The sequence below is a fragment of the Ornithodoros turicata genome, chromosome 2 (assembly GCF_037126465.1).
Source record: "Ornithodoros turicata isolate Travis chromosome 2, ASM3712646v1, whole genome shotgun sequence".
Classification (NCBI taxonomy): Eukaryota; Metazoa; Arthropoda; class Arachnida; order Ixodida; family Argasidae; genus Ornithodoros; species Ornithodoros turicata.
Genome location: NC_088202.1, coordinates 141821376 through 141846135, shown reverse-complemented (window position 1 = coordinate 141846135; position 24760 = coordinate 141821376). Strand labels below are relative to the sequence as shown.

The 24760-nt window shown below is 41.7% G+C and overlaps 2 protein-coding genes across 2 annotated transcripts in view; one reads left to right on the top strand and one right to left on the bottom strand.

The window, feature by feature from the left end:
* The first annotated feature begins 4 nt into the window (after positions 1-4).
* Positions 5-12712, top strand: LOC135386251 (mitochondrial import receptor subunit TOM70-like). Its single transcript, XM_064616058.1, has 11 exons — positions 5-297; positions 704-877; positions 1424-1550; positions 2047-2156; positions 2470-2603; positions 3704-3914; positions 6321-6455; positions 8089-8313; positions 8656-8753; positions 8817-8939; positions 10503-12712. The coding sequence occupies exons 1-11, from the start codon at positions 28-30 to the stop codon at positions 10660-10662; spliced, it is 1767 nt and encodes a 588-aa protein (XP_064472128.1). The 5' UTR covers positions 5-27; the 3' UTR covers positions 10663-12712.
* A 2358-nt stretch (positions 12713-15070) lies between these two features.
* LOC135386246 (extended synaptotagmin-2-like) overlaps positions 15071-24760 on the bottom strand; it is a 38827-nt gene continuing 29137 nt past the window's right edge. The window contains exons 19-21 of the mRNA XM_064616054.1: positions 23368-23502; positions 21820-21978; positions 15071-19935 (exon numbers count right to left, since the gene is read on the bottom strand). Of these exons, the coding sequence (XP_064472124.1) occupies positions 19911-19935; positions 21820-21978; positions 23368-23502 (319 nt within the window). The 3' untranslated portion in view covers positions 15071-19910. The remainder of the gene's footprint in view (positions 19936-21819; positions 21979-23367; positions 23503-24760) is intronic.

Sequence of the window (24760 nt, the reverse complement as noted above, 5' to 3'; positions counted from 1 at the left end):
CAAATGAAATTTTCATTCCAAGACAAGATGGTTTCCAGTGAGCTGCAGAAGGGTACCGGCAATCATGGACTTTCAAAGTGGCAATACGCTTTGATAATAGGCACTCCTGTAGCTGCTGGCGTCGCGTACTGGTATTACAGGAGGTTGGGGGACAAGAAAAAGAAGTCTGACGGTTCTAATCGTGGACCTGCGAAAAATCCTGAAGTAAACAAAACAGAATCGAATCAGACGAAATGGGCCCCTGAGGCAAACAGCTCCACGAAAAAAGAGGTTAAAGCAGATGTGGCCTTACCAAAAGTAAGAGGAACATTTCTGCAAGTGATCACAATACCTTCCAGTGCTTGTCGTCGCCAGATATGACGAACAGACATTCCAGCAAACAATCGCCCCATACTTCAAATGATAACGACGTACATTTTTTAACCCAATATCTATTAGTATGATTAGTATGGGGAAAAGAAAGCTGTTATCATGTAGTTGGTGGCTTCCTGAAAGATATTTTTCGCCGAAATTAATGTTACAGAACGGTTTGAAAAAGCAGTTTCAATGATTCATCAGTTTGGGAGGTTACGATTCCGGTTCGAAGCCATGGCACTGTATCTTCGCGGTCTCAACACCCGATTTTTTTCTTCTTCTGAAGTTGTTGTTTGCAGTTGTTTTGTAGTTGGTGTAACCAGATAACTTTTGCATCTGAACTTTCTAGGACAACTTAGAAAGAGCAAAGTCACACAAAAATCAAGGCAACAAGTTCTTCAAGGAAGGAAAGTTTGACAAGGCCATCGAATGCTACACAGAAGCTATTGCTGTCTGTCCAAAAGAGTTCACAAACGAAATAGCTACATTCTACCAAAATAGGGCAGCGGCGTTCGAAAACCTGGTAAGTTAGCATCCTAGCCTAATGCAGCTCGCCTGAAGGGGACGTCACACTTTGATTGTTTGTTGTTCATTAAATTATGCACACATTGTACTGCACTTGAGAGCATTGACGGAAAAAGCATTTATTTTTCTACGTGTCATACTTTGCAAGATTTGAGCCCTCGGACACACATACGCGTCACGTCGATCAAGCTTTCACGTCGGAAGAATGAGAGCTACGGCTATTCCCATTGGTTCTAAAAAAGCATGTGACCTCTCCCATGCTACTTCACTTGCAGAGAGGCCCATCAGTTTCGGTGTTCATGGTGCTGATTGTCTACGTGTCTATTACCCTGTAAAATATTTGCTGTAAAACTTGTGACTGGGGTTTACGTGGGTGCAAAAGAAATTGTCTTTCACGTCTACTTGGCATGACATGGGATGAAGTGTTGTAATCCTTTAAGATAAATCTTGTACTTGTCGCAAAATCCTGGCGACTGCCTGGCTTGCATGCTTTCAACTGGATTCTGCTGCAGTCATCCACTGATCACTCATTCTCCTTCAACAGAAAAACTTTGCAGAGGTGATCTTGGACTGCAGCAAGGCCATTGAACTGAACAAGACCTACGTAAAAGCCCTGCAGAGGCGAGCCAAAGCGTACGAACTGAAGGACGAACTGAAGAAATGCCTGGAAGGTGAGTGCCTTATATTTCCTTGTTCATTCGGGAAGGAAAAAAAAAAAAGAACGTGCAGGGCAGTACTTTTGAGTTGCATCGATGTGAGGATCACTGTGCACCCCGCTGTCCAGTAAGCGCGTTATGCTTACTTTTCTTGATGCATCAGATTATTAATTAATTAATTTATTTATTTCAATATACTACGAATCCGACTTGGGATCCAGGTAGGAGCAGACAATTATATAGACACGGAAAAACCAACGCTGCAACAAAGGATACAAAACACGAACAACAGACAGCACGGATGATGCCATAATGGCAGGTGCCCGTGAACCCCATGAATAAACTTCTCGACATTATATCAGCAGATAATATAGCGTGAGGGAGCCTCATTCCAATAATTGATGGTACGACTTCTATCCCCTACCACGACAACAGTGATTAAAAATGAGAATGTGCCCCCCTCGACAGACCCTTCGCACTTTTTACGTTTCGTCCGCCGTTGTTTTTCCAGACATCACCGCCGTGTGCATTCTCGAAGGATTCCAGAACCAGAGTTCCCTCCTGGCAACAGATCGTGTGCTCAAAAAGTTGGGCAAGGTGCATGCAAAGGAGGTGATGAAGGTATGTCATGCAAAGCTGTATGCAAAAGCAGAACTCGTAGCATCTGCATTTGGTGAAGAGCCGCAGAGGGAGCAGAAAGTTCCGGGGTATTCCAAGGTCCAGGGTATTCGATTCGTACTCAAATCGAACTTCAGAATGAATATTCGGACAACCCCGAAGTAATTGTGCTTAAGGGTGTAGCTGTCGTGTACACCTTTAGCGATTCAGTCAAAACTCATCAGGCTGCTCCTAATTCGTGCTTGACACCTTGAATTGCTATCTTGTAACGTGGTTGCCGCTGAAGAAATGACGCGGGTCATCTTTCCTTTTACAGAACCGAGGTGTACACCTGCCTTCTAAACACTTCATTTACAACTACTTCGAATCATTCTGTGAAGATCCCGTTGGCGAAGACTTGCGCAAATTTCGACAAGAAGGGTCTGCAGCAAAGGCTTCTTCGGAACTCAGGTGTGCTATTCCCATTCCAGTACCGTATTAATGTTTGATCACAGTATTTTTTATAAGTTCAACTTTGTATAACACTGTCACTGGGCTACTACCAAAACACATTAAACTACACATTAAAGTACATTAAAGTACACATTAAAGTACATTAAAGTACACGAAGTGCCGTACAGACACTGACCGAGTTTTCAAACGTGCACGATTACCGTAATTTCACGCGTATTAGCCGCGGCTTCTGCGCGATTTTTTTTCTCTAACGGGCGCTCTGCGGCTTATCTGATCACTATTTTTCCTTGGTATTTTCCCCATACACCGGTTTTAACGAAAGAACCGACTGTGTCTCTGGGACAGCACCGCCCTCCTGATGTACGAACAGTATTCCTAGGGCCTGACTTTTTAGGGTTAAACCCGTATACGCCCGATATTTACCCCCCGAACGAAATCTGTAAAATTCGGGTTTAACCCGAATCTACCCGAAAACATCAGCGTCGCCTGGCACACTCGTAAGCTAAGCGTGCATTAAAATAAAGTTTGATAACATTGCTGAACATTAGTTCCATGTTAAGACAAATGTTTATTAAACAAAAAAAAATCACCCGAATTCCTGACGACACAATATGCCTTAACGGGATTTAACCCGAATACACCCGAATTTTCGAATGAAAAATATCACCCGATATTTACCCCCCGAATTTGGCCAAAAATAAAACCCGAAAAAGTCAGGCCCTAGGTATTCCTAACAGGGACGCGTCCACATTCGAGTAGATTGACCTTCCTGGTGTCTTCTGGAAGACCACTGACCCAGCGATCCACGAAATACACCAACAACGGCACAATCCGATCTGGGTAGAACACTAGAACTGAACTCTTTCGTGTACGCGATGCTGACTCAGGAGTATGGATAGGTTTATATGGGGGAAACCACAGTTTTTACCTCTTGATTTGGAAAACATAAATGAAGGGTGCATGCTTTACAGTGTTGGACTAGTACATAATTGTTGTCTCTTACTGGTGCCTTGGGTTACTTCTTGTTATTTAGATATCGCGCTTAGCTCGAAAAATAACTGCACGTGTTCCTCCTGAAGTACGAATTCCGCCCGCAGTGAATACGAGAAGGCCCTGAAATGTGTGGCAGAAGAACGGTTCGAGGAGGTCGTGGGTCACTGCACGGCGCAGATCCAAAAAGGAGCTAGTCCCGAGACGAACCTGGCGCTGCTCTTGAGGGCCACATTCCATATGCTAGGGTGTGCACCGCACAAGGCCAAGGAAGACCTCAAGGCACTTCTGGACAAGGGAGATGCCGTCGAGACTAAGGTGTGCTTGTGTGTCTGACATTGTTACACTTGTACACGCTTACATCCAAAGCATTAAAGGGAGACTCCGGGACAATCCGAAACTATTAGAATGGCTATGTAAATGAGTCCGGTGCATACTTACGAAGTTAGGAACAAGGTTGATTTGGCAGCCAGGGGCTGGGAAGCTTAAAACGAAACTTCTGAAGTTTCCCTCTCCTACCTCCTGTACCAGGCGTGACGTCACCGGTGGTCTTGTGTGGGCTACCGGCTGTTTTTCGGGCACGTGCTTTGTAACTTCTTTGTGTCACGTGGATGACCAGTCATCTACTTCCTTGATTTTGTTCTAAAATATCCGCCAGCCGTAAAAGCAAAGCCTACAGAAAGCCGTGCACGAGGAATACCAGTGAGGTGAAGTTGCTGGACTGCTTTTCAATGGAAGAGGAAGTCACAAAGAAAATCTTATTAATTCTATTAAAATTAATAAATTAAAATTGATTAATTAATTTTAATTAATTAAGATTTAAAAAATCTTATTAAAATATAAATTATCTGTGCCAGTTGGGGCTAACAAATTGTATTCACTGAGAATGTCATACGGTACCGATTAATGTCGCACTGTTACTTCAACGCGTTTTTGGTGGGGAGTCTCCCTTTAAGGATTGCATACTGTGAGAGGGTTAAGGGGAACAAAAAATGTGCAGGGAAAGATGTATGGGCACATATGCTTGTTCGCAAACAAAGAACAGTTGAGAACCTGTTGTGTAGCTGGAATGCAAGGTGAACAAGAGGAACAAGAACCACCATTTACATCTTGTGTAAAACTGTTGTTCCGGAATATAATAAGGGTCTGACTGTTTTGGGTTAAATGCCTTTAGCCGAGGCGGGGGAAAAATAGGGTGCGATTTTTAAATCTGTAATTCGGGGAGACATTGGGTGCTTCTGGTACATTCGGGTGTTACTGGGTTCTTATGTTCTGCTTTCTGTCCAGCAGGACGCCCACGGATAAAGTGCATATATTGGCGAAATATACATACTTATACAATTTATAGGGACCAGCAACACATGTTTTAACACCAAATGTGTTTCGTGTACTTATTGTTGCACTCAAATAGTATCCACATCCGTATGAATTGCTAGTAAATAGTGCACGTGGTACACAATGAAACCTGATATGTGATGGGAGTTCGGGTAGAAATCGGGTTTAACCTGAGTGCGCCCTAAACTGATTCGGGAGGGAATAACCGGGGAGAATCTGGTTTAACCTGAAGATGTCAGACCCCAGGCATAACAAATCCTAATTTTCCATTGCTCTGCACATGCCATACAACTACAAGCGTGTAGGAAATTTTTAACACACTATCGTATTGAGTTTTTCACTTGTATCTCTCCCACTTCACTGTATCTACAGGGTGAATTTAGCAAAGGTCACACATTTCGATTGCGTCGTAAAAATAGAAGATGACGTCTCTGGCGCTTCAAACTTTGCACACTTATAGTCATTTGTCTCAAGTTTTATCGATATTTTTTTCAAATGGTATCATTTTGTAGAAAAAAAGTTAGAAAATTGCACACTTATTGTCTCAAGTTTTATCGATATTTTTTTCAAATGGTATCATTTTGTAGAAAAAAAGTTAGAAAATTGCACACTTATAGTTATTTGTCTCAAGTTTTATCGATATTTTTTTCAAATGGTGTCATTTTGTAGAAAAAAAGTTAGAAAATTGCACACTTATAGTTATATGTCTCAAGTTTTATTGATATTTTTTTCAAATGGTATCATTTTGTAGAAAAAAGTTAGAAAATTGCACACTTATAGTTATTTGTCTCAGGTTTTATCGACATTTTTTTTCAAATAGTATAATTTCGTATAAAAAAAGTTAGAAACCAAGCAAATTCTCGCCCCAAGCATTTTCTATGGCCTATACCAGTCGAAAAACTGCCATGTTTTCCTCTCTCTGCTTCACGTTCACATCACCACGTATAGGTGGCGCTGCCTCGAAACCCTGCATCTGGTCCATCTGGCTGTTAGTTGTTCCATAGGTTCTGGTTTTGCTTCATCTCCAGGCAGCGCCACCTACAAGCGGTGGTATGAACGTGAAGTAGACAGAGGAAAAAAATGGCGGTTTGCGGGCAGTATAGTCCATAGGAAATGCGTGGGGTCAGAATTTGCTTTGCTTCTAACTTTTTTTTCTACAAAGTGATCACATTTCAATAAAATAAGGGTAAAACTTCGTTCGAATGACTCTCACTCTGCTAAGTTTGAAGCACGAGAGACGTTATCTTATATTTTTACGACTCAATTGAAATGCGTAACCTTTGCTAAATTCACCCTGTACCTTGCTGTTGTATACTAGTGCAGTCTCTTGGGGGAAGTTACTTGACAGCGAGTCAAGATAATTCAGTACGGCTTGACTGAATGTCGCAGGTACGAGTGAACGCCATGGTCAAGTTGGGCACATTGAAACTGCATGCGGAGCAAACGGATGAGGCACTTCTGGAGTTTGGCAGGGCTGCCAAGTTGGACGAGAGAAATGCAGACGTTTTCCTACATCGGGGACAGGTACGTACTACCGTTCGAATGTGGTTTTAACGTGTGCTTTGTCTGAGGGAAGGTCAGCTGATCTCGGGATAATCTCCATTTAGTAAATACGGTAAAGCATTGAGTCTCGGATACTTAAAGGAGAAAGTTCTATGTTTGATAGTTGGATACCTTAAGGGTAGTTGGAGTTGTAAATCAAATGTGGAGTATGTAGTGCCGTATATTCAGATTGCGAATCGTAAGTCACTCTCTTTCGGACCATACGAAATCATTGTTACGAAGTTACAAGTGTAAAACTGAGAACCACCACGAAAAAAAAGGCAGGAATCAAAGTGGGTGCTGCTTATTATTAAAATTGCTTTTTAAAAAACTGTGAAAACCCCAGTGCAAGGGTATGGAGAGGAAGACACACAGCTCTTCTTACACATTGATGCTGCTTACGAAGATCTGTGTGCCTACGTCATCTATACTGGGTGTTTTGTATACTTTACTGTGTTTTTTTTTAATGAAAAGCCACGAGATCAGCATACAGTAGTATACTGTTCTTGCAGGCTACAGCACTATGCAGCATTCTCTCAAAGAGAGTGTGTAGGTGCCGTATGACGACTTAATTTATTAATTAAGCATGCGATCAGGGGCTCCTGGGCAAAAGTAAGATAGCAGAATAGGAAACAATCCTCTTTGGAAGCATTTCTAGTTTTAAACAACCCTGAAATGAGCACACATGTTGAAATATTGATCGCAGAATTTTGCTATGCAAATGAGTCAAAAGAGTATGCATCAGAAGCGCAGGGCACACAGCAATCATGCCGTTCTACATCAGAGGGCTACATGCTCTGGAGCAATGAAGATGATTGGAGTAGGCACCGATCTGCTGATCTGTTCAACATGCTTTACGGCCCATACTAGTTTCTGCCGCCGTGGATGGGTACTCCAACAACACGTGCTCGTTTCGGGATTTCAAAAAAGTGGAAATGCTTTCAAAGAAGACTGTCCACAGGCCCCCAATTAAAGCATTAATGAATATTGGGTGATTACTCACCTAGTACCTACATGCCCTCTTTGAGAGTGCATCTTCCTTGTCATATACATAATTCAACTGCAAAAACAGCATCTGTGCTGCTCTCATAGCTTTTTTTTTACAAAAAAAAGTACCCTGTTTATACACTGCAGAGCTGTATGTGTGCTGTGGTATGTACTTGTTTCAGTTACCTAACTATTAACGTCGTACTTGTTATATAGCAAAAATAATCCAGGGAGTGAAGCACTCTTTGGAATGAAACTTTAGTACGCACAAGCATTCGCACAGAACCTGCACTTAATCAGGTGAAAACACAAATAACGTTCACAGCACCTGATGAAGTGCAGGTTCTGCACGAAAGCTTGTGAATATTTTTGTTTTCGCTACTACCACGCTGGACTGTGTATATTTTTTTCCTTCATCACCGAAGTTGTTACATAACTGCTATCTATGTATGCACTTCGGGTACACAACTATATTCGCTTCAGATGTAAAATGACTATGAACAGAGCCCTAGTTTTGAGATTAGAATCATTTGTAAGTGCTGATGTCACTTTAACGTAGTGCATAGGTAAAACTGGGACTGCAACATGTTTATCATCTTAACAAATGGTGACCACCCTCTGTCTGCAGGTTTTGCTGATGCAAGACCTCATAGAAGATACGCTAAAGGACATGGAAAAGAGTGCAGAGCTGAGGCCCGACTTCCCGTCTGCCTTGGCTCAGAAGTGCTATGTGCAGTACCGCTGTGCAATGCGCAACGGCGACCTTCAGCTACGGAAAGATGCACTTGATGGCTTCCAGCAGCTGCACGAGAAATTCCCTCGATTTCCAGAGAGCTTTCTGCTTTATGCGCAGGTAGGAAACCATTGTGTACAGTGAATTGCTAATTTATTTTAACTCAGTAAATTTGAAGCAAGTCTACTTTGAATTGGCTTTGTGGTTAACAAGGCCTCAACTACACTGCCGGAAGATAGCTTATATTTATTACATGAAGAATTGTGCATTTACTGTCTTGTATTTACTACTTACACGAAATGATATGCCATAAGATATAATAGGCAGCTAATTGGATAATTAGTGGATAATTTGGCCCGAGCTAATGTGCAGTTGTATAGGTTGCGTCACATAATGCGGTGGAAAAGATGCACCAGGGCAATTTAAAATTATGCCAGCGAAATGTTTCGTATTGCATTGCAGCTTCTCACAGAGTTGCAAGAATTTGAGAAAGCGCAGGACTACTTCCGCAAGGCGCAAGAGATTGACCCAAGCGACCCAAATGTCTATGTGCACATGGGGTAAGCCAGTTGTTGATCCCCTTGGCACGAAAATGCCTAACATCGACATCTTTCTTTATATAGACTAATGCAGATACAATGGAAGCAGGACTTCAACGAAGCAGTTTCTCTCTTTGAACAAGCTATTCGGCAAGACAGCAAGTGCCAGTTTGCTTTTGAGTCCCTAGGATCTTTACAAGTGCAAAGGTGAGAAACTGTGGACAAAGCCGGACATTAAAAATCGCCTTAACTGAACGGCATTATGTAAAGGGATCTGAAGTGACAGAGCTTTAGTTCAAGGAGCAAACATTTACATAATTTTGTTCCTGTCAGCACCCCCACAACCGCTCTATTTTTATTTTACAGTAGACGATAGAAGTTCTTTGACTGTGTCTTGCAGCATGTGTCACATGCGTTTGATGATATCCGCCTGCACTTGCACGAGCGTCACATGTTCGTCGTACACATTTGACAACAGCGACGACATGTTTAATGATATCTGAGGTTGACAGTTTTGGACGGTCAGCGCGGTTGTCTTCAGAGTGACAGCTGCTTGACCACTTGTTGCACAATTTAATGTCAAAAGCTGGAGAACAGCGAAAAAAAAACACACAAATAGAAACGAGACTAGCATCCTGACTCCCAAAGGTGCCGGCTCGCCGCTGCAGTGGTGTCACCTAGAGGTACGATTTAGAAGTTTTGGAGCTGTTTTGCTAAGGATTCCAATTACTAATCCAATCGAAGCGCACAATCCAAAATGGTGGTTCCGAAGTTATCGTCGTAGTGCCGAAAATAGTTCTATTGGTGCTTGTCCGCAAGCGTTTTAGTGCCTAAAATCGGGCCTTCGGACATCAACCTGACCAGAAAAATTGTTAAAAAAAATGTATTAATCCTACGGCAGAGGCCACGGTTCCCCGCAGGAGTCCCAATTATAAGCGTCCGACAAATCGGTGGCCTAAAGTGGCCTGCCATCCGAGCTTACCAAAGTCAGTGAGCAAAATCACAACTTCGCTCACGGAGGAACGTAAAATTTCGCACAGAGTGGCACTCTTTTTGTGCAGAATGTGTACAAGTAAAAAAAAAAAAAAACATGCCCGTAATTATAATTACAAAAACAATAGCAGCAATGTTATTCTTTGACAGCACAGAGCACAGACGACAAAATTTGTAGGTGTAATACGCATAGAGCCTGACCTTTTAGGGTTTTACCCGATTCTTCCCTGAATTTGCACCCCGAATTGAAGGTTGCCTCTTCAGGGTGAAACCCGATTTTTACCCGGCAAATTGCTCTCACTGGGATGTCTGTAGGAATGCACTAACTTACTTGTTTGGCAGAAAAACGCAGTTACATCACCGTTTTTACCAGACTGCTTCAGTTAGTTTGAATAACGGAGCCCGATTTCTCCCCGGATTTAGCGTACTGGAAGTTTTTTCACCCGAATTTGCATGAATTTAGTGCACATATTTATTTACCCGATTTTTACCCCCCGAATGTAGGTAAAAATATTTCCCGAAAACTTCAGGCTCTAAATACGCAGCCTCCCTTTCGTCCTTGGACCGTCTCAACATTACTATAAATTGTTTTTCTTGAATACAATACATTCGTAATAGTACACGGGAACACGCAAACTTGAACTGGGTGTGTACGACGCCTAGCCGCGATCCCACTGGTCACTTCAAGATCTCGGTTTTCACGTGAAACTTGCTCCAGAGTCGACTTCCACGTAACAGTAACAACCTGAAGCTCGCACATCTCAAATGCCGTTACAGGGGCCTCTTACAAGAAGGCTTGGAGGCGTTTGAGAAGGCAATACAGCTGGCACAGACAGAAACAGAACTGGCCCACCTCTGCGCTCTGCGGGACGCCGCAGAGGCCCAAGCCAGCGTCGCCGCACGGCTCGGAATCCCTGTCGGACCGGGGCTTCACTGAGCCTCGTGCCCTCTTTCCCACCGACACCAGATGTTCCAGCAGATGTATAAACAAAAATTGTTTGTCACGAGGCACATTGCACGAGCTTGCAGGTAACGCGGGATGAGAGCGGAGAGATCGTGGCCTCCAGTAAAGAAATTTTGAATATGAGATTGGTGGCGACCTGTCTTTGGTTTAAGGAAGCTGCTGGGTATGGTTTAGGAGGGTCATGAATGAGCGCTGTCATTTATCCTGTCTGTATGGGAATTTATTCTTATTAAAAAAGAAGTTGACGAGCGCAGTCTGGCTGCTAAAATTTGCATTGAAGGTTGACCACAGTGTTGCCAGCCAAACTGTTGTCTTTCTTTTTTTTTTAGATCATGGCAACAATGTTCTGTGATGATTAAACATGTGCATGCATGTTTATTGCCCGGTTCTATTATCTGGTGCAAGCATGTTTCCCTGTGTAAATGAATTAATGTCTGCTCATTGGCACCCTAAAGTATTGTCTGTTCTAACTAATCAAAATTAATTAATTGGAAGCACTGTACACGACTGGAAAATTCTGTGTCTTTGCATACGATCCTACAGTGCTTGTTCTTGTCCTAGTCACAAACTAAATCATAAGTCCGCCTGAACTGTTACAGGAGGGCATAATGTGAGCACGCAGCTTGTCCAAAGTAGTTCTATTTTAATGAAAAATTTGAGGCTCTCGAAAGAGATTTCCGGAAGACAAGTATACCGCTCTCAAAAACAGTGTGCAAACAGTTCTAGCCCCATTGTAAAGGACATCATTGTGGACAGAACTACAATGGTTTATCGGAATCTGCCCTTGAGCAAGAAGGAGCGAGGTCACAAGGTCATGCGATGAGAAATCCGCGATCTCGTCTTCCTTCGCAGACGCGTCCAACTTCTTTTATGTTCGAGGGTTGTGTGTCTGTAGAAATCTTGCGACACAAAGTAGCAAAATGGCGTGTATTCAGTATTGCAGCCTGTCTCGAGTCACCTACGTAGCTATGACACCTAACTATGTTATGTGTGCAAGTTTATTACGAGTGTTACTTCCAGTTCCATCATAACGAGCGAGAAAGAATTTTCATTTCTTGAGTGCCCGGGAACAAACCACGTGTTGCAGTAGGAACTGCCGATGTGTTCCTGTTTTCAGAGTGATCCTTTGCAATGCCACACTCTTTAAAAAAAAGGGTGTACTTTAACTCCTTTTTTTGCCACATATATAACACCCTTTTGGAGAGTACAGTGACGCTCAAAAGGGTGTCTCCTCACTCCCTCTAGGGAGTAGCGTAACACCTCCTCCCTGCCAGGGAGTAATATTACTCTCCAGTAGGGAGAAAGGTGTTATGCTACTCCCTCGAGGGAGTGAGGAGACACCCTTTTGAGCGTAATTGCACTCTCCAAAAGGGTGTTATATATGGGGCAAAAAAAGGACTTAAAGTACACCCTTTTTTTTAAGAGTGCAGTCTCACAACATGCTGAGCTCAGTGTGTGTTTTCTGAAGATCTGTAAGCTTTCGGGAAGGATTACGTTTAGGTATCGTGCGTCACTATTAGACATTATCCAGGCTGACGTCGATGCAAAAACAACTGCACGGTGAAGTGACGAAACACACCTCGAGCAGCTCTGCCCTATGGGCTGTGTGGCTGACCTTGCAATGGGGGCTCTGGTGACGACAGCACGAAAAAAGACGGCACCACTTCTCTGGGAGATTGTATGCAAATGTGAAGTCTTTTCTAGAGAATTGTGTTCACATTGTGCCTTGTTGTAGCGCTTGTTTCAGGTTCAGGACCAGAAGTTACTAGTACGTACAAAACGAAAGGGATGCTAAACGACGTTATGACCAGCTAGAAGTGGTGAAGTCTTTCCACTGTGCTTTCCCATTCACTTTATACTAAATTATGTCTATCTTATAATTGAACATTTAATTTTGAATGCTCGCAGTAACGAAAGCATTGTGTTTGTGTTTCAGTGGATCAGTTTTTAGCTTCGTATGCTGACAACAATGTTTCTAGTCTGCATATGATAATAAAAGAGAACACAATATTATCATATGAGACACGATGTACTAGTGACTCATTTATCCACTCAGGTTACACATTTCAAGTGATTCCATACAGTGGCCTGGCTAAGTGGACACTTTGCCAATTTAGACCTCATCAGCATTATACTGCTCTGCATGCTGCTTATTACGTACTCCCATGGAACATACCCAGAAAGAAACAATAGCAAGTTAAGCATATCTGCACTATGAATCTCACTACAGTGACAAAGATGTGATCATAGACCCTCGTGATTTGGATTTTATGCTATTTTTTTAGAAAGCCCGCAAAATACAAAAGAAAACACGTGACAACGTACTTTGGGGCTTTCATTTCATGCCGGAGAAAAACCACACAATGCGCACTGTGTCAGATGCACCCTAAAACTTTCCAATCAACACCTATAATTAGAATGCAAAAATACTCCCGATTACAATATGTGACTGCTATCCTATACAGTATACACGTAGGGGAACGTGAGGCAGAGCTAGACGAAAAACTTTGATTTTTTAAAAATATATCTTTGTACAGGAGAGAAAACTGCACATTTTTAACTCCACTGGCTAGAACAAATCTTGTTTTATACTGGTCATACAAAACAAACATTATTTTTGGAGAGATACTCCGACAAACTGCGAAAATATAGACTGCTAACTGTCGTAAATGTGTGCCCCAGGCTCAGGCAGTGTGTTACAACCAGTGGGGGAGTATGATATCAATAGAGTACAACGAATTAATTGATGCAAAGTAAACTTGGAACGTGTAGCAGGGCTCGAGGCGTCTGCTTGCGGGAGCGCACCATGGTATAGGCAAGACGTCAACAGTATCGCTCGCATTTTCAAATGCGAGCGATAATAAAAAAATGCGAAAAATAAAAAAATAAAAATAAATAAAATAAATAAAAAAATTTGGCAGTGCCACATCGGGAACGTCGGGACCGACAAATAAATTCGGTCTTTTCTTGCTCTGCCTTGGAAAACTAACTCTGTATTCCCCCGTGGCATTTTCTCCTTTCCGACTTTATACGGGGTGTCCCAGAAAATGTGTCATTGAATTATAATAAAAAAACTACGCCGCCTTGAACCATGCGGTCAACGGCATTTGTTCTTATTAGGTTTTTGTCACCTTGTAAAGTTAATGTCATGTACCCCCCAAGTTTAATTATGCAAATATTTGCGAAATGAACTCAGAAATTTGCCAAGGGGAGGTCACTTTTTTACCCCACCAATATGAAGAGCGTGCCGAATTCACTCAAATTCATGATAATTCAGTGATAGTCACGAGCTATCCCGTCGGAAAAAATAGTCGAATATCATGCTTTTCGGAGCACCGGACCATATCGCGCGATGTCTTTTTGAGCGCAATCGCTCGCAGTCCGACGAAAGGAGGTTCCGAAGCCAGCTCACAGAGTGATAGTAGAAAAAGTAACAGTTTCTAAAATTGGAAAATTGGAAGAGGGAAAGCGTTATCCCAGCGAAAGTCGAACGTGATAAGCCGTGCCTGCGTTATCTCTTTATGCGATGCCGATGTGGGCTGGGTTTCCAACCTCCTTTCGTCGGACTGACAAAGATTGCGCTGAAAATTCATTGTGCGCTATTCTGTGTGACCTCCGTAGAGCATGATGTTTGGCTATTTTTTCTGATGGGATAGCTCCTGAATATCCCTGTCAATTACCATCAGTTTGAGTAAATTAGACACGCTCTTCACATTGGTGGGGTGAAAAAAGTGACATTTACTAGGCAAATTTCAGACTTAAGCTCGCAAAAATTTACGTGATTAAACTTACGTTACACAACATTCACATGATGGGGTGGCAAAAACCTAGTAAAAAGAAATGCCGTTGACCGCATGACTCTAGGTGGTGTAGTTTTTTTATTATAATTCGATGACACGTTTTCTGGGACACCCTGTATAGAAGACGCAGTACTCACCACCCTGGAGTACAATGCTTCAATGTGCCCCGTGTGCTCCCGTCACACTACGCCCCATCATACAGCTATTGAAATGCGCATATCTGAGGCTGAGCACGAGCAATCAGCATGCCATCTCTTGTGATTCTAATTCCGAGCGATTCCGCTTTCATCTACTACAGTCGTAACGCGTAGGATTCAAGTCACCATTGCTGAATACCACAAAGAAGTGGCATCAAAATATTTCATCCTCATCTAAGTATGTCCACCACTACAATTTGCCTACAGATTGCTTGCAGATTTGCGTGGACTGATGACACACTGTTTGATGGTTGCACTTTTCTAAGGTTCCCGAATGAGGCAACACTCACTGGGTGGCATGTTCCCCTGCGGTAATTATACTCACATAATCGACACGAATACAATACTACACCCCAAGTTTAAAAAGGTGGAATGTCCGTCGGACACGAAATACAGCAGTATTTATTTTGGGCAACACAACAGACAATACTACAAGCAGCACACGAGCACAAGGCAATGTCGTATGTTGGGCATTGTATGAGCACAACAGATTGTCTCCTCCACCTGAAGCAGGCAGTTCAAAGAAGAGTATTTTTATTAGCTTTCGTGGCAATGCTGTAGCTACTAACTTCTAGTTAAAACTTGGTCAACTTTTTTATTACAAATGTGGTTTGCCGTACTACATGCTTACTAGTTCAATCGTAAAGGGTTAGGAGATGACTTTAATTTGTTTTACTAAGTGGTCACGAGAACTTCTCGCGCATGAGCATTCTTGGATCGACTATTTACCAAAACGCCTCAAATATTGTTACGATAGCCGTTACAATATGAACCATAGCCACGTCCAGCTTACAGACGGCACCTTGGACACTGTTGGCAACATTTTCGAATTTCCTGCTACATCTTGTAAGTAACACTTGCTAGGCTCAACCACGGCATATAGTAGACAACTGCAGAAGAGCAGCCACTACTTTAAATATTGGCGGCTCCCAGTGTTTGTCCTTATCAGTTTTCACCAGATCACTAGATTTTCCACTTTTGCGATAATTCTTTTCTCTGATATGAATTCCGTGAAATAATTAGGGGTGCAGAACTCCGCAGTAGAAGTGTCATTCTCGGGGGGCAAACACAACCATAGCATGTTCAGTTTCATGCAGTTTTTTTTTTTTTTTTTTTTATGGGATGTAATCTAGGACTGGAGAAAAGTTGGGCTGTACTATCCTTTTTTCGTCAAAGAGATAGAACATACATGAACAGGGAATTTGACATATGTGATTAATGTCTCCAGGAGTTAAAGCCACATGGAGAAAACAATGTATTGGAGGGAGGTTAACATCAAACCATCCTTTTAGTCTCCTGTAGGATATAAGAAAAGCACTTTCCTGAGTGCTAGAGACATTGCAAATACACTCACTGAAACACACTGTCGTCAACAACACACCGTTTGTCCTGATCATATTAATTATGACTTGTTGTAATATAACTGGTGTAACGTAATTGTAACCACCTGGTAAGTGATGTGCAATTTCAAATTATTACAATTTCAGATGATAAAATAATTTGGAATTACTGTAACTAATTAGATCAATACCTGCTACAAAGAAAATGTATAGGAATATGCAGTGCCATAATATCTAACTATTCCTAGTAATAAAACATACGACAAATGCTAGAACATTTTGATGACTGAATTCATAGTTACCCAGTTGCTGGGCAATTATTAATATGAACAAACAAGTACCTTCTGAGTGATGAATGGCAGTACCAAATGATAAACTCGTTCAGTTATGCACATATTAAACTCTCACAGCATGCTTAGCAGCACTAGGCTCTTTTTACTAATGTTCTTGCCTCTGGTGAAAGCATATATGCAATACATGAATGTGCAGTACACTTTGTTATATGCACATGCCAGGCACAATTAGTGAGGACAATAAAGCTCTATATACGTACTCTACAATCATCATACTATCGTAAAATATATGAAATATCAACAGTATTCATGCAAACTATGCTTTGTCACTACAAAGTGTCTTCTACGTATGTACAACCGTACTATTCCCTTAAGTAAATTCCTTGTGTAATCTGCAAGATAATCTATGGCAATCATAGCAAACAAAGAACTGCAACAGTACCGGAGGTTTATATAAATCAAGTTTTAAAATTAAATTATTTTAAATAATGCAAAAAATTATCTGTAAATATGTCTTCTTAAGTATCCGGAAATGATACTCCCCAAAACAAGCAAAACGCTCCAACAAACAACACAAACAAAACTCCAAACAAAATATGTGAAAGATTCTCATAACTGAAACACTGTCATGGTGAAACACAGACGTAATTTTCATTTTCTGCCAAAGTGAGGCTCGCCAGGGCTGGCAATGCGGGAGGGACTTAAATATTGCCTGTATCATTTTTACAGGAATACCCTGACGTTTTTCAAACACTATTGACCCTGCTGGCAAGCTGTATATAATGTTGATGAGGCCCAAAGTGGTTAAAATCCCATCTCAAACCTCACATATTTAATGCACTGTTTGTAATATTGTTTTCCATGCAGGGTGTTTCACCTAATGTGTTTCAACATAAATATGTTTAAAAATCTACTTGTCTGAAAATTAAGGGGGCAACGGTGTTTGTCTTCAGTGAACTTTTGCCTCTAATCAATTTTCAGCTGTGAGAAATTGAAATTTTGGAATTGAACTCAGAAATTTGTCAAGCCAATGTCACTTTTTTCGCCGGAAACGGTAAGTACATGTTGGATTTACTCCCCATTCCATCACAAAATATATTCCCTTCTACAGTGGTAATAGTCACAGTGTTAATGACACTGTGCCTTGTGACTATTGATGTGACTGTCAATGTGACAGTCACAATAGTCATAGTGACTGATGGAGACAGTACAAGCACCTATATCTCGCAGTGCCAGTCTTGGAGAGTGCAAAAACTTCTGAATTTGGGGTTGCATCGGCATTGCATCGGGGTTGCATTGGTGTATTTGAGAGACAAATAAGTAAGTTGTCAACATGATGCCAAAAGTGGGAGAATTGTTTCATAGCCCCTTTAACAATGAATAACATAATCAACAATTAAGAGCAAATAAGAAGGCAAAACTCTCTCAGAACAGCTATCCATGTTGCGCCATGACAATACTTGAGTTACAAATACTACTAAAATACACAAAAATACTACTTTGTCACTTTAAGTCACACATTCAGGCAGCAAAAATATGTTTTAAATGTAATGCTGCTGAAATGGGTATATTAGCAACTGCTTTTCAGGCTTCAATCAAAAGTTTCACTTGTTACAATTACATCATCATTCAACACATTATTTGTAACAACTGACCAGTTATGATCATAATCCAGTACATTGAGCAATAATGTGTGGTGATACATACATACATAACAAGGCAAAGGTATGCATAATGTTTTAACACCCTTGGTTAACAAATTGAAAGCAGCAACAAATTAAATAGAACCAGCCTAAATCTTTCAGTACTGAAGACGCAAACATAACACATCGTTCAATCGGATTAAAATAAAATATTTCTACTTGCGAGTTACGCTCTCTCAGAGTAAGTATCAGAGTATCGTAGAACAAGAAAATGTTTGTACTGAAAGTTGAAAATGGTATTTATGTTGTGGCACCCAGTCTCAAAAAAAGAAAGGAGAAAAAAATAATCTCACAGAATAGACTGCATTTAGTTGAACATAAAGCAAGTTGTCCTTCACAATGGTGATCTACCAAATATCCGAGCGACATCAGACGTTGGATGTCGGATAGCCGTTGGTCAGATTTCGTGCGAGTCTTGAGTGGTGAAAATGTTGCCTGCTTTACCATAGATTAAATAGGGCAAAAACAGTGGTAAGCAAGCAGAAAAAGCTTTGGTTAGTTGATCACATGCAGTAAAAAGGTAAAAAGCAAAGATATCCCTTCCGCACCAACATGTTCATAATGTTGCAACCAAACACAACAAATAAAAAGGGATAAAGTATGAAAGGGGGTGTTAAAGTCGCTGAGAAAACTCAAGTGTGAAAAGTGTCAGCTCCCCGCTGTCATTGCTGTAGAGTTTCCACAGACTTATTTCTGCAAAGAGTATTTACTAGTTTCTGCTGTTCATTTTCCCATGTTTTCGTGTTCCTTAAGCTCAGTGTTCTAATTCATGTTAACCAGCTCGCTCGCACTTTTTTTTTTTTTAAGTTCAATGCACATATTCTGTAAATAATAAGCTGTTCGCTAACCACTCACCATCATATGAAGTACCCTTCGGTAATGTACAGGATCGACTTACAGATGTGAGGTCTAGTTAGATACAATGCATAGAGCATAGAAAGCACTATGGACTGCATCACTGGATATTTGATCAGACTATGTATGTAATAGTCACTGTTTTGAACTACTGACATTACCTGATAAGGCTCCTTTCACTATATATTTCTAGATTAAGCTTTGAAGGAGTTGATAAGCAGAGGGGTAACATAACATGATGTAATATGACGCCGCGTTACATGAAGATGTCAAATGTGCAAAATGCAACATCTGAAAGCAGCAGACCAAACTCGCATAATTAATTTATGAAGAGACACGAAGACAGGCCCCTTTTACCAAGGCATGGCAAAAATGCCTTGCACAAAAGTGTCAGAAAAGTTTACAAAAAGCAGATACGTAACTAAAATATGAAATGTTTTAGACATCTTGTGCGTCAATTCAGTGGGTGCTACAAACACGCAGCTTTGACAATATCCCATTAAGAATTTAATGGGACTAATTTTCAGCTGCACTGTGTCAAAAATAAAAAAAAGTAAAAGCAACGTCCAAAACAAAGAGTTAAAAAAGTTGGACTCTCCCAACAAGTAACACACTCTCACTTAAATCTCTATAAAACAATGCAATGACAAAACATATTTTGCTTTGCAGCCCCTTTCCCTGACAGCAGGTCCAGCAAAATCGCAGCATTATAGGGAATACAATCTTGTACCTCTTAACAAAACCCTCAACTTACTAGGAACACAGTTCACATTCTGAAACAAGGTTCACCGACGTCGATACCCACACAATAGAAAGCGTCAACAGCATGCGTTACGGTCCTGATGTGTTGAGTACCCCGAGGGTAATGAACACAACCACCGCTTTTCGAAACCTCTTCACGCTAGACGAGTTGATCGTGGGTGCAACCAATGGAACACTTCTTTCAATTCTTAAACAATATCATGTATGAGACTGATGGCACTAAAGCAGATCAACAGGGGCTCTTGTGGACGGGCTGATAAGGATGAACGCTTTATGTGTCGGACTCCAGGTCGTACCTACAATTGAGATAACGTAAGTCCATGTCACCCATTCGGTATCAACAGGTCACAAGTCACTCAAGAAATACTTCGCAAATAAAACACATCCAAACCTCTCCTTCCTATAATTTCTTTCCTGTCTTTTTTGTTTTCTAGCAACGCTGTCATTCTTTGCACTGCGCTGTTTTCGTTGCTTTCTTTATTGCGTGCCAATACTGTGTGTCATAAAAAAAGAAGAAAAACTCGCATGCTTCCCTAACTTCCCAAGTGACTGCTATGCCCCTTATCGTTAGGCAGTGAAGGCCACTAACTACTTCCATAGTAGTTTAACTATAACCTGTAACTACTTCGCGATGGTGTAGTTTAACTAGTAGTTCAACTACTTTTCAGGGAAGGTACTTAAAACTACTACTTTAACTACTGCAAATGTATTTTAACTACATCTATAACTACTTAACGTTGTCCATCAACACAAATCCCATTCTATAGTGTTCTTGGACGCCTAAATATGAATCACAAGCAGCGATAAAAGTGAAGATTTAGTACTCATGCACGGCACAATTGCTCTGCACCTCCGTTTTCGTCAAACAAGTAGCTCAAGGTAAAAGTCGGAAGCACAATCGTGCCGTAAAGCTTGCGGCGAAATCGGAAGTAGTTGGCGCCTGGAGTAACCTAACTACTGTAGTTAACTACTAGAAATATTAGTTTAACTAGTAGCTGCCACTACATTTCTACAAGTAGTTGATAACTACTTTTTAACTACAATCAGGTAGTTTAACTACATGTAGTTAAGTACTGGCCATCACTGTCGTTTGGAATGTTTGTCCATGTCTGCCTGTCGTCCTGTTTTGTGCCGCTGTTTTGTTCTCGGCTCTGGTGAAAAGTCTTTGCAGAGTCTTGTAATGGTCCTTAAATGCCACGCTAACGATATGGATGGCAACGCAGAAGAAGGGCTGTTGAAAATATATCACCAGCTCTTGCCCCGAGGCTCTCCTCTCAACAGATAATATATAACTTATACTGTATGGTATGGTATGGTGCAATACCGGTATGGTGCAGGAGCAGCGGAAATCCGCAACCGTTCTCTTGGTGAACGTGCCCCCAAGAGTGTTTATTTCCTCCTCCTCCTCTATTTCTCTTCAACCTCTACATAAATAGAGCCTGAAGTTTTCGGGAAATATTTGTTTTCTAAGTGCAAAGGGGTAAAAATCGGGTAAATAAACGTGTGCACTAAGTTCATGCAAGTTCGGGTGAAAAAACTTCCAGTATGCTAAATTCGGGGAGAAATTGTTACTCAAACTAACTGTTGTGGTTTGGTACAGGCTGTAATGTGACTGTATTTGCTGCCAAACAAGTAAATTGGTCAATTTGGTCAATTGGGCAATCGGGTCTCGCCCTAAAGAGGCAACCTTCAATTCGGGGTGCAAATTCGAGAAAGAAACGGGTAAAACCCTAAAACTTCAGGCTCTAAATATAAACACACTCACAAATATACCACTGTAATCACCCCCCCCTCTTCAAAAAGCAAGTACGGTAGTTATGTTGCAAAAGAAGGAAAGGTAGTCAGATAGAACATAATTTGTCTTTGCCCTTTTGTTTACGTTTGCTGTGCATCACTTCATTTTTTCCATATGCCAACTATGTACCCTCATGTAATGCCCGCAAGGGCCCTTGAGGTATTATTAATAAATAAATAAATAAATAAATAATTATTATATACGGTAAAAGCAGAGACATAGCACGGTGGTATAAAAGCAGCAGTAGAGGGAGACACGGACAGGAAGAACAACACAAGGGGCTGCTGAGAGCGACTGTACATGTCTCCCTCTACTGCTGCTTTTATGCGACTATATGTCAGAACACCAACTACCCCAACTTTCAAGGTTATTAGTACAGACATACCAATCAGTCAAAGTCCTTGTGAGGTCAAGGTTGGCAAGGCTGACCTGGGTACGTCCCAGGGTACTGGTTCGAGCAAACATGGAAGTGCTGCTCTTGGAGGCCACCAGCACCTGTAGGGTGCTGCCTTCGAGCTCGCTCAAGCTGGCATCGTACTCCACCCTGAAGCATTGTGGGAACAACACAGACGTTGGACAAGAGTAATATACATAGAAAACAAAGTTTTTTTTGTGTGTTTGGTTGCACCTGATTACGGGCGAGTGCAGACTCCTGAGAAGGCTTAGGGCCCTGTTCAATCTAAAAAAAGGCACATTTCAGCCCTGCCCTATGCTATTTCCTGATGGCCACGGTAGCCAGCCACATCATTCTAAGTCACGACAGGTAGTGTGCCTGTGCCCTATACGAGCCCTATGAGCAGCACGTGGGTGGAGTTGAAGTATAGTTTCCGTAGTATAGACTAAAAACCCTGTCAGACGACACCCTAAATGTCAGTTTGGTATGACTGGCATTTAGCATAATGGACCTTTGTGTCCACGTTGCCCAGAAATACTCCTTACTCTGCTAAGCTTGATGAACTATAGTACAGGGGAGGCAAATAAAGAATATGTAAATAAATAAGACTATAATGAGGTAAGGATAATGAGCCAGTGGACATAGTGGCCACGGTCTTTTTTTGTATTTTATGATTTTACAAAGCTGCTTCTAGACACAATATGGGAGCTACAGATGGTCTCAACGGAACTGCTACTGTACTACTCTTTACTGACTGTACACTAACCGGTAACTGTACGGTAACACTGCAACAGTACAGTGAAACATCCCACTATGGACACCTCTCATAGACGGACACTTCCCTAGTGTGGACAGCTGGATTTCCCCTGCCAAGCTTCACTGCTCTTAACTGAATACCTGACGAGTACAGACACCTCTCTTCAGAGGACAAGTCCAAAGGCCTCCGGGGAATTGGCCGTTCCGAAAAATGGCCTCTAACCCTGTCAGACGGCAGCGTAAAGGCATTTTTAAAAATCGCGCCTTTACGTTCAACGGAGCTCCCCAATGGCCTTTATGATTCGAAACGGGGTACTGTCGACAACAGCATCTGACCACAGCATCCGACCACATTGCTTGTGACAATGCCTAAGTGAAAGATAAACCATCTAGATCTGACAAAGAGAGCCTGGATCCAGATAATAACCACATTGGGAAGGTTCTGGTAACGTGACAACTTTAGCACAGGGGTACAGAATGAAACAGAAACAAACTAGATTGCACAAGTGGACAGCAATAAGAGGCTCCTTTGTGGCTCGTCTAACAGGAGTTACTCCGTAAAGACTATTTCAAAACCGAAAGACCCTTTACGTTAAATGTCATTTAGAAGACTGTCTCACAGGGGTATTTATGGTTGAAGGCATTTCTATTGGCTTCGCTGCTAGGAGAATATGTACTTTCGGGGCATCCCAGGTACCTTTAACATCAAATTCATTGACAATTCTCTAAGCTTGTGCCGGAGCTCATTCCTGCGACGCCTATGAAGCGAGTGACAAAACTCACGTCTCATCAAATACGGGGTTGCAGGAGTCTCGGACGATCTGCGTTTTCCTCTTGTTCTCCTTGTTCTTGTCCGGTAGCAGATGAAATTTCACGTATGGGTCGGGGAGGTCTTCCCCCTCTCTGTGCTCTAAGTTACTGTATGATGGACAGAAACACTGTTTACAATGTATTCCAAAGAAGCATTGCTAAGGATGCAGAAGAAATTAAGGCACAATACAAAAAGAAACAAAGCTAAAGCTCGAGCTGTTTGACACGTCATGTACTGCTTGCGACATACTTGCCTGGAACAGACAGCTTGTGGTCTACCTTATCTTGGAGTCTCTGGGTGTTGCAAGATTATTTTTCCGGACTAATACAATCGTGTGGAATACGGCCCCCCTTTGAGCACAATAATGATATACTTGTAATGATGAATGATGATGATTGATGAAGAATGATGATGGATGATGTAATGCATGATGATGTAATGAACGATGAACACAGTAATGATATACAGCCCCTTCGAAGTTAATATGATCAATATGGGTTGTTGAACCACCGATTGAAGATTTCAGAAAAGAATGTCGCAAGCAGTTATTTGCAGGTAACAACTAACCTGTAGAAAACAATACATGTGACAAACCTTGCAACGTGTTAACATGTAACTCAGGGAACATGCAGCAGGGAACAATCAAAATTTGACGTTTTGGGAACACTTCAAAGGACGGTCGCATCCGTTCCAGTCGATTTCGAAACTACGTATAGTGTCATTTTCGTTCCTCATAGACCACTGATCACCACATTGAAAATTCTCCACGAAATAGTGGCATAGCTTGATTGTTATTTTTGCACTAAATAAAACTATGATCATCATTGTCATTATTCTTATTATTACTCGGGATTAAGATTGCTCGGGATTAAGATTATTCTTAATAAAATTATTATTATTATTCGATCAAATGCATGACAAGAGCATACGCCTGATGGTGAGAGTATGCCGGAATTCCCTCCCTGGAAAAAATGAGGAAACCCCACTCCCCAACAACCAATGAGGATGCGACCTCAAGAAAAGGAATGCCGCGGCCGTGCGAGCTACTGGACTGCGTAGTTCTCCTCTGAGCGCCGCCCTCCCACTCCCCCACTTAGGGGGTGATGTCACACTGTGGAGCCTCTGCAGATGCGGAAGCAGCGCTGATCTTTAGAATTTGTTTAGTACTTAAAGGAGTACAGAGGGCCATCCAAAAAATTTTCAGATTAAGACATCTGATGAAAGTGTGCGTTATTATACCGAATAGCGCGAAAGGTTTTGATGTGTGCAGTTTGTCTCCCAGAAAAAAACTCGCATAAACATAGCTCCGCGCGTTCACCCTTAACTCGCCACTCCTGCTATAACGAGGATGAGGAGGTATGATGG

Coding starts and splice junctions, on each gene's coding strand:
- LOC135386251 (XM_064616058.1), top strand. CDS start 28: ATGGTTTCCAGTGAGCTGCAGAAGGGTACCGGCAATCATGGACTTTCA. Junction 1,551..2,046: donor ACTGAAGAAATGCCTGGAAG/GTGAGTGCCTTA, acceptor TTGTTTTTCCAG/ACATCACCGCCGTGTGCATT. Junction 6,456..8,088: donor TTTTCCTACATCGGGGACAG/GTACGTACTACC, acceptor CTCTGTCTGCAG/GTTTTGCTGATGCAAGACCT.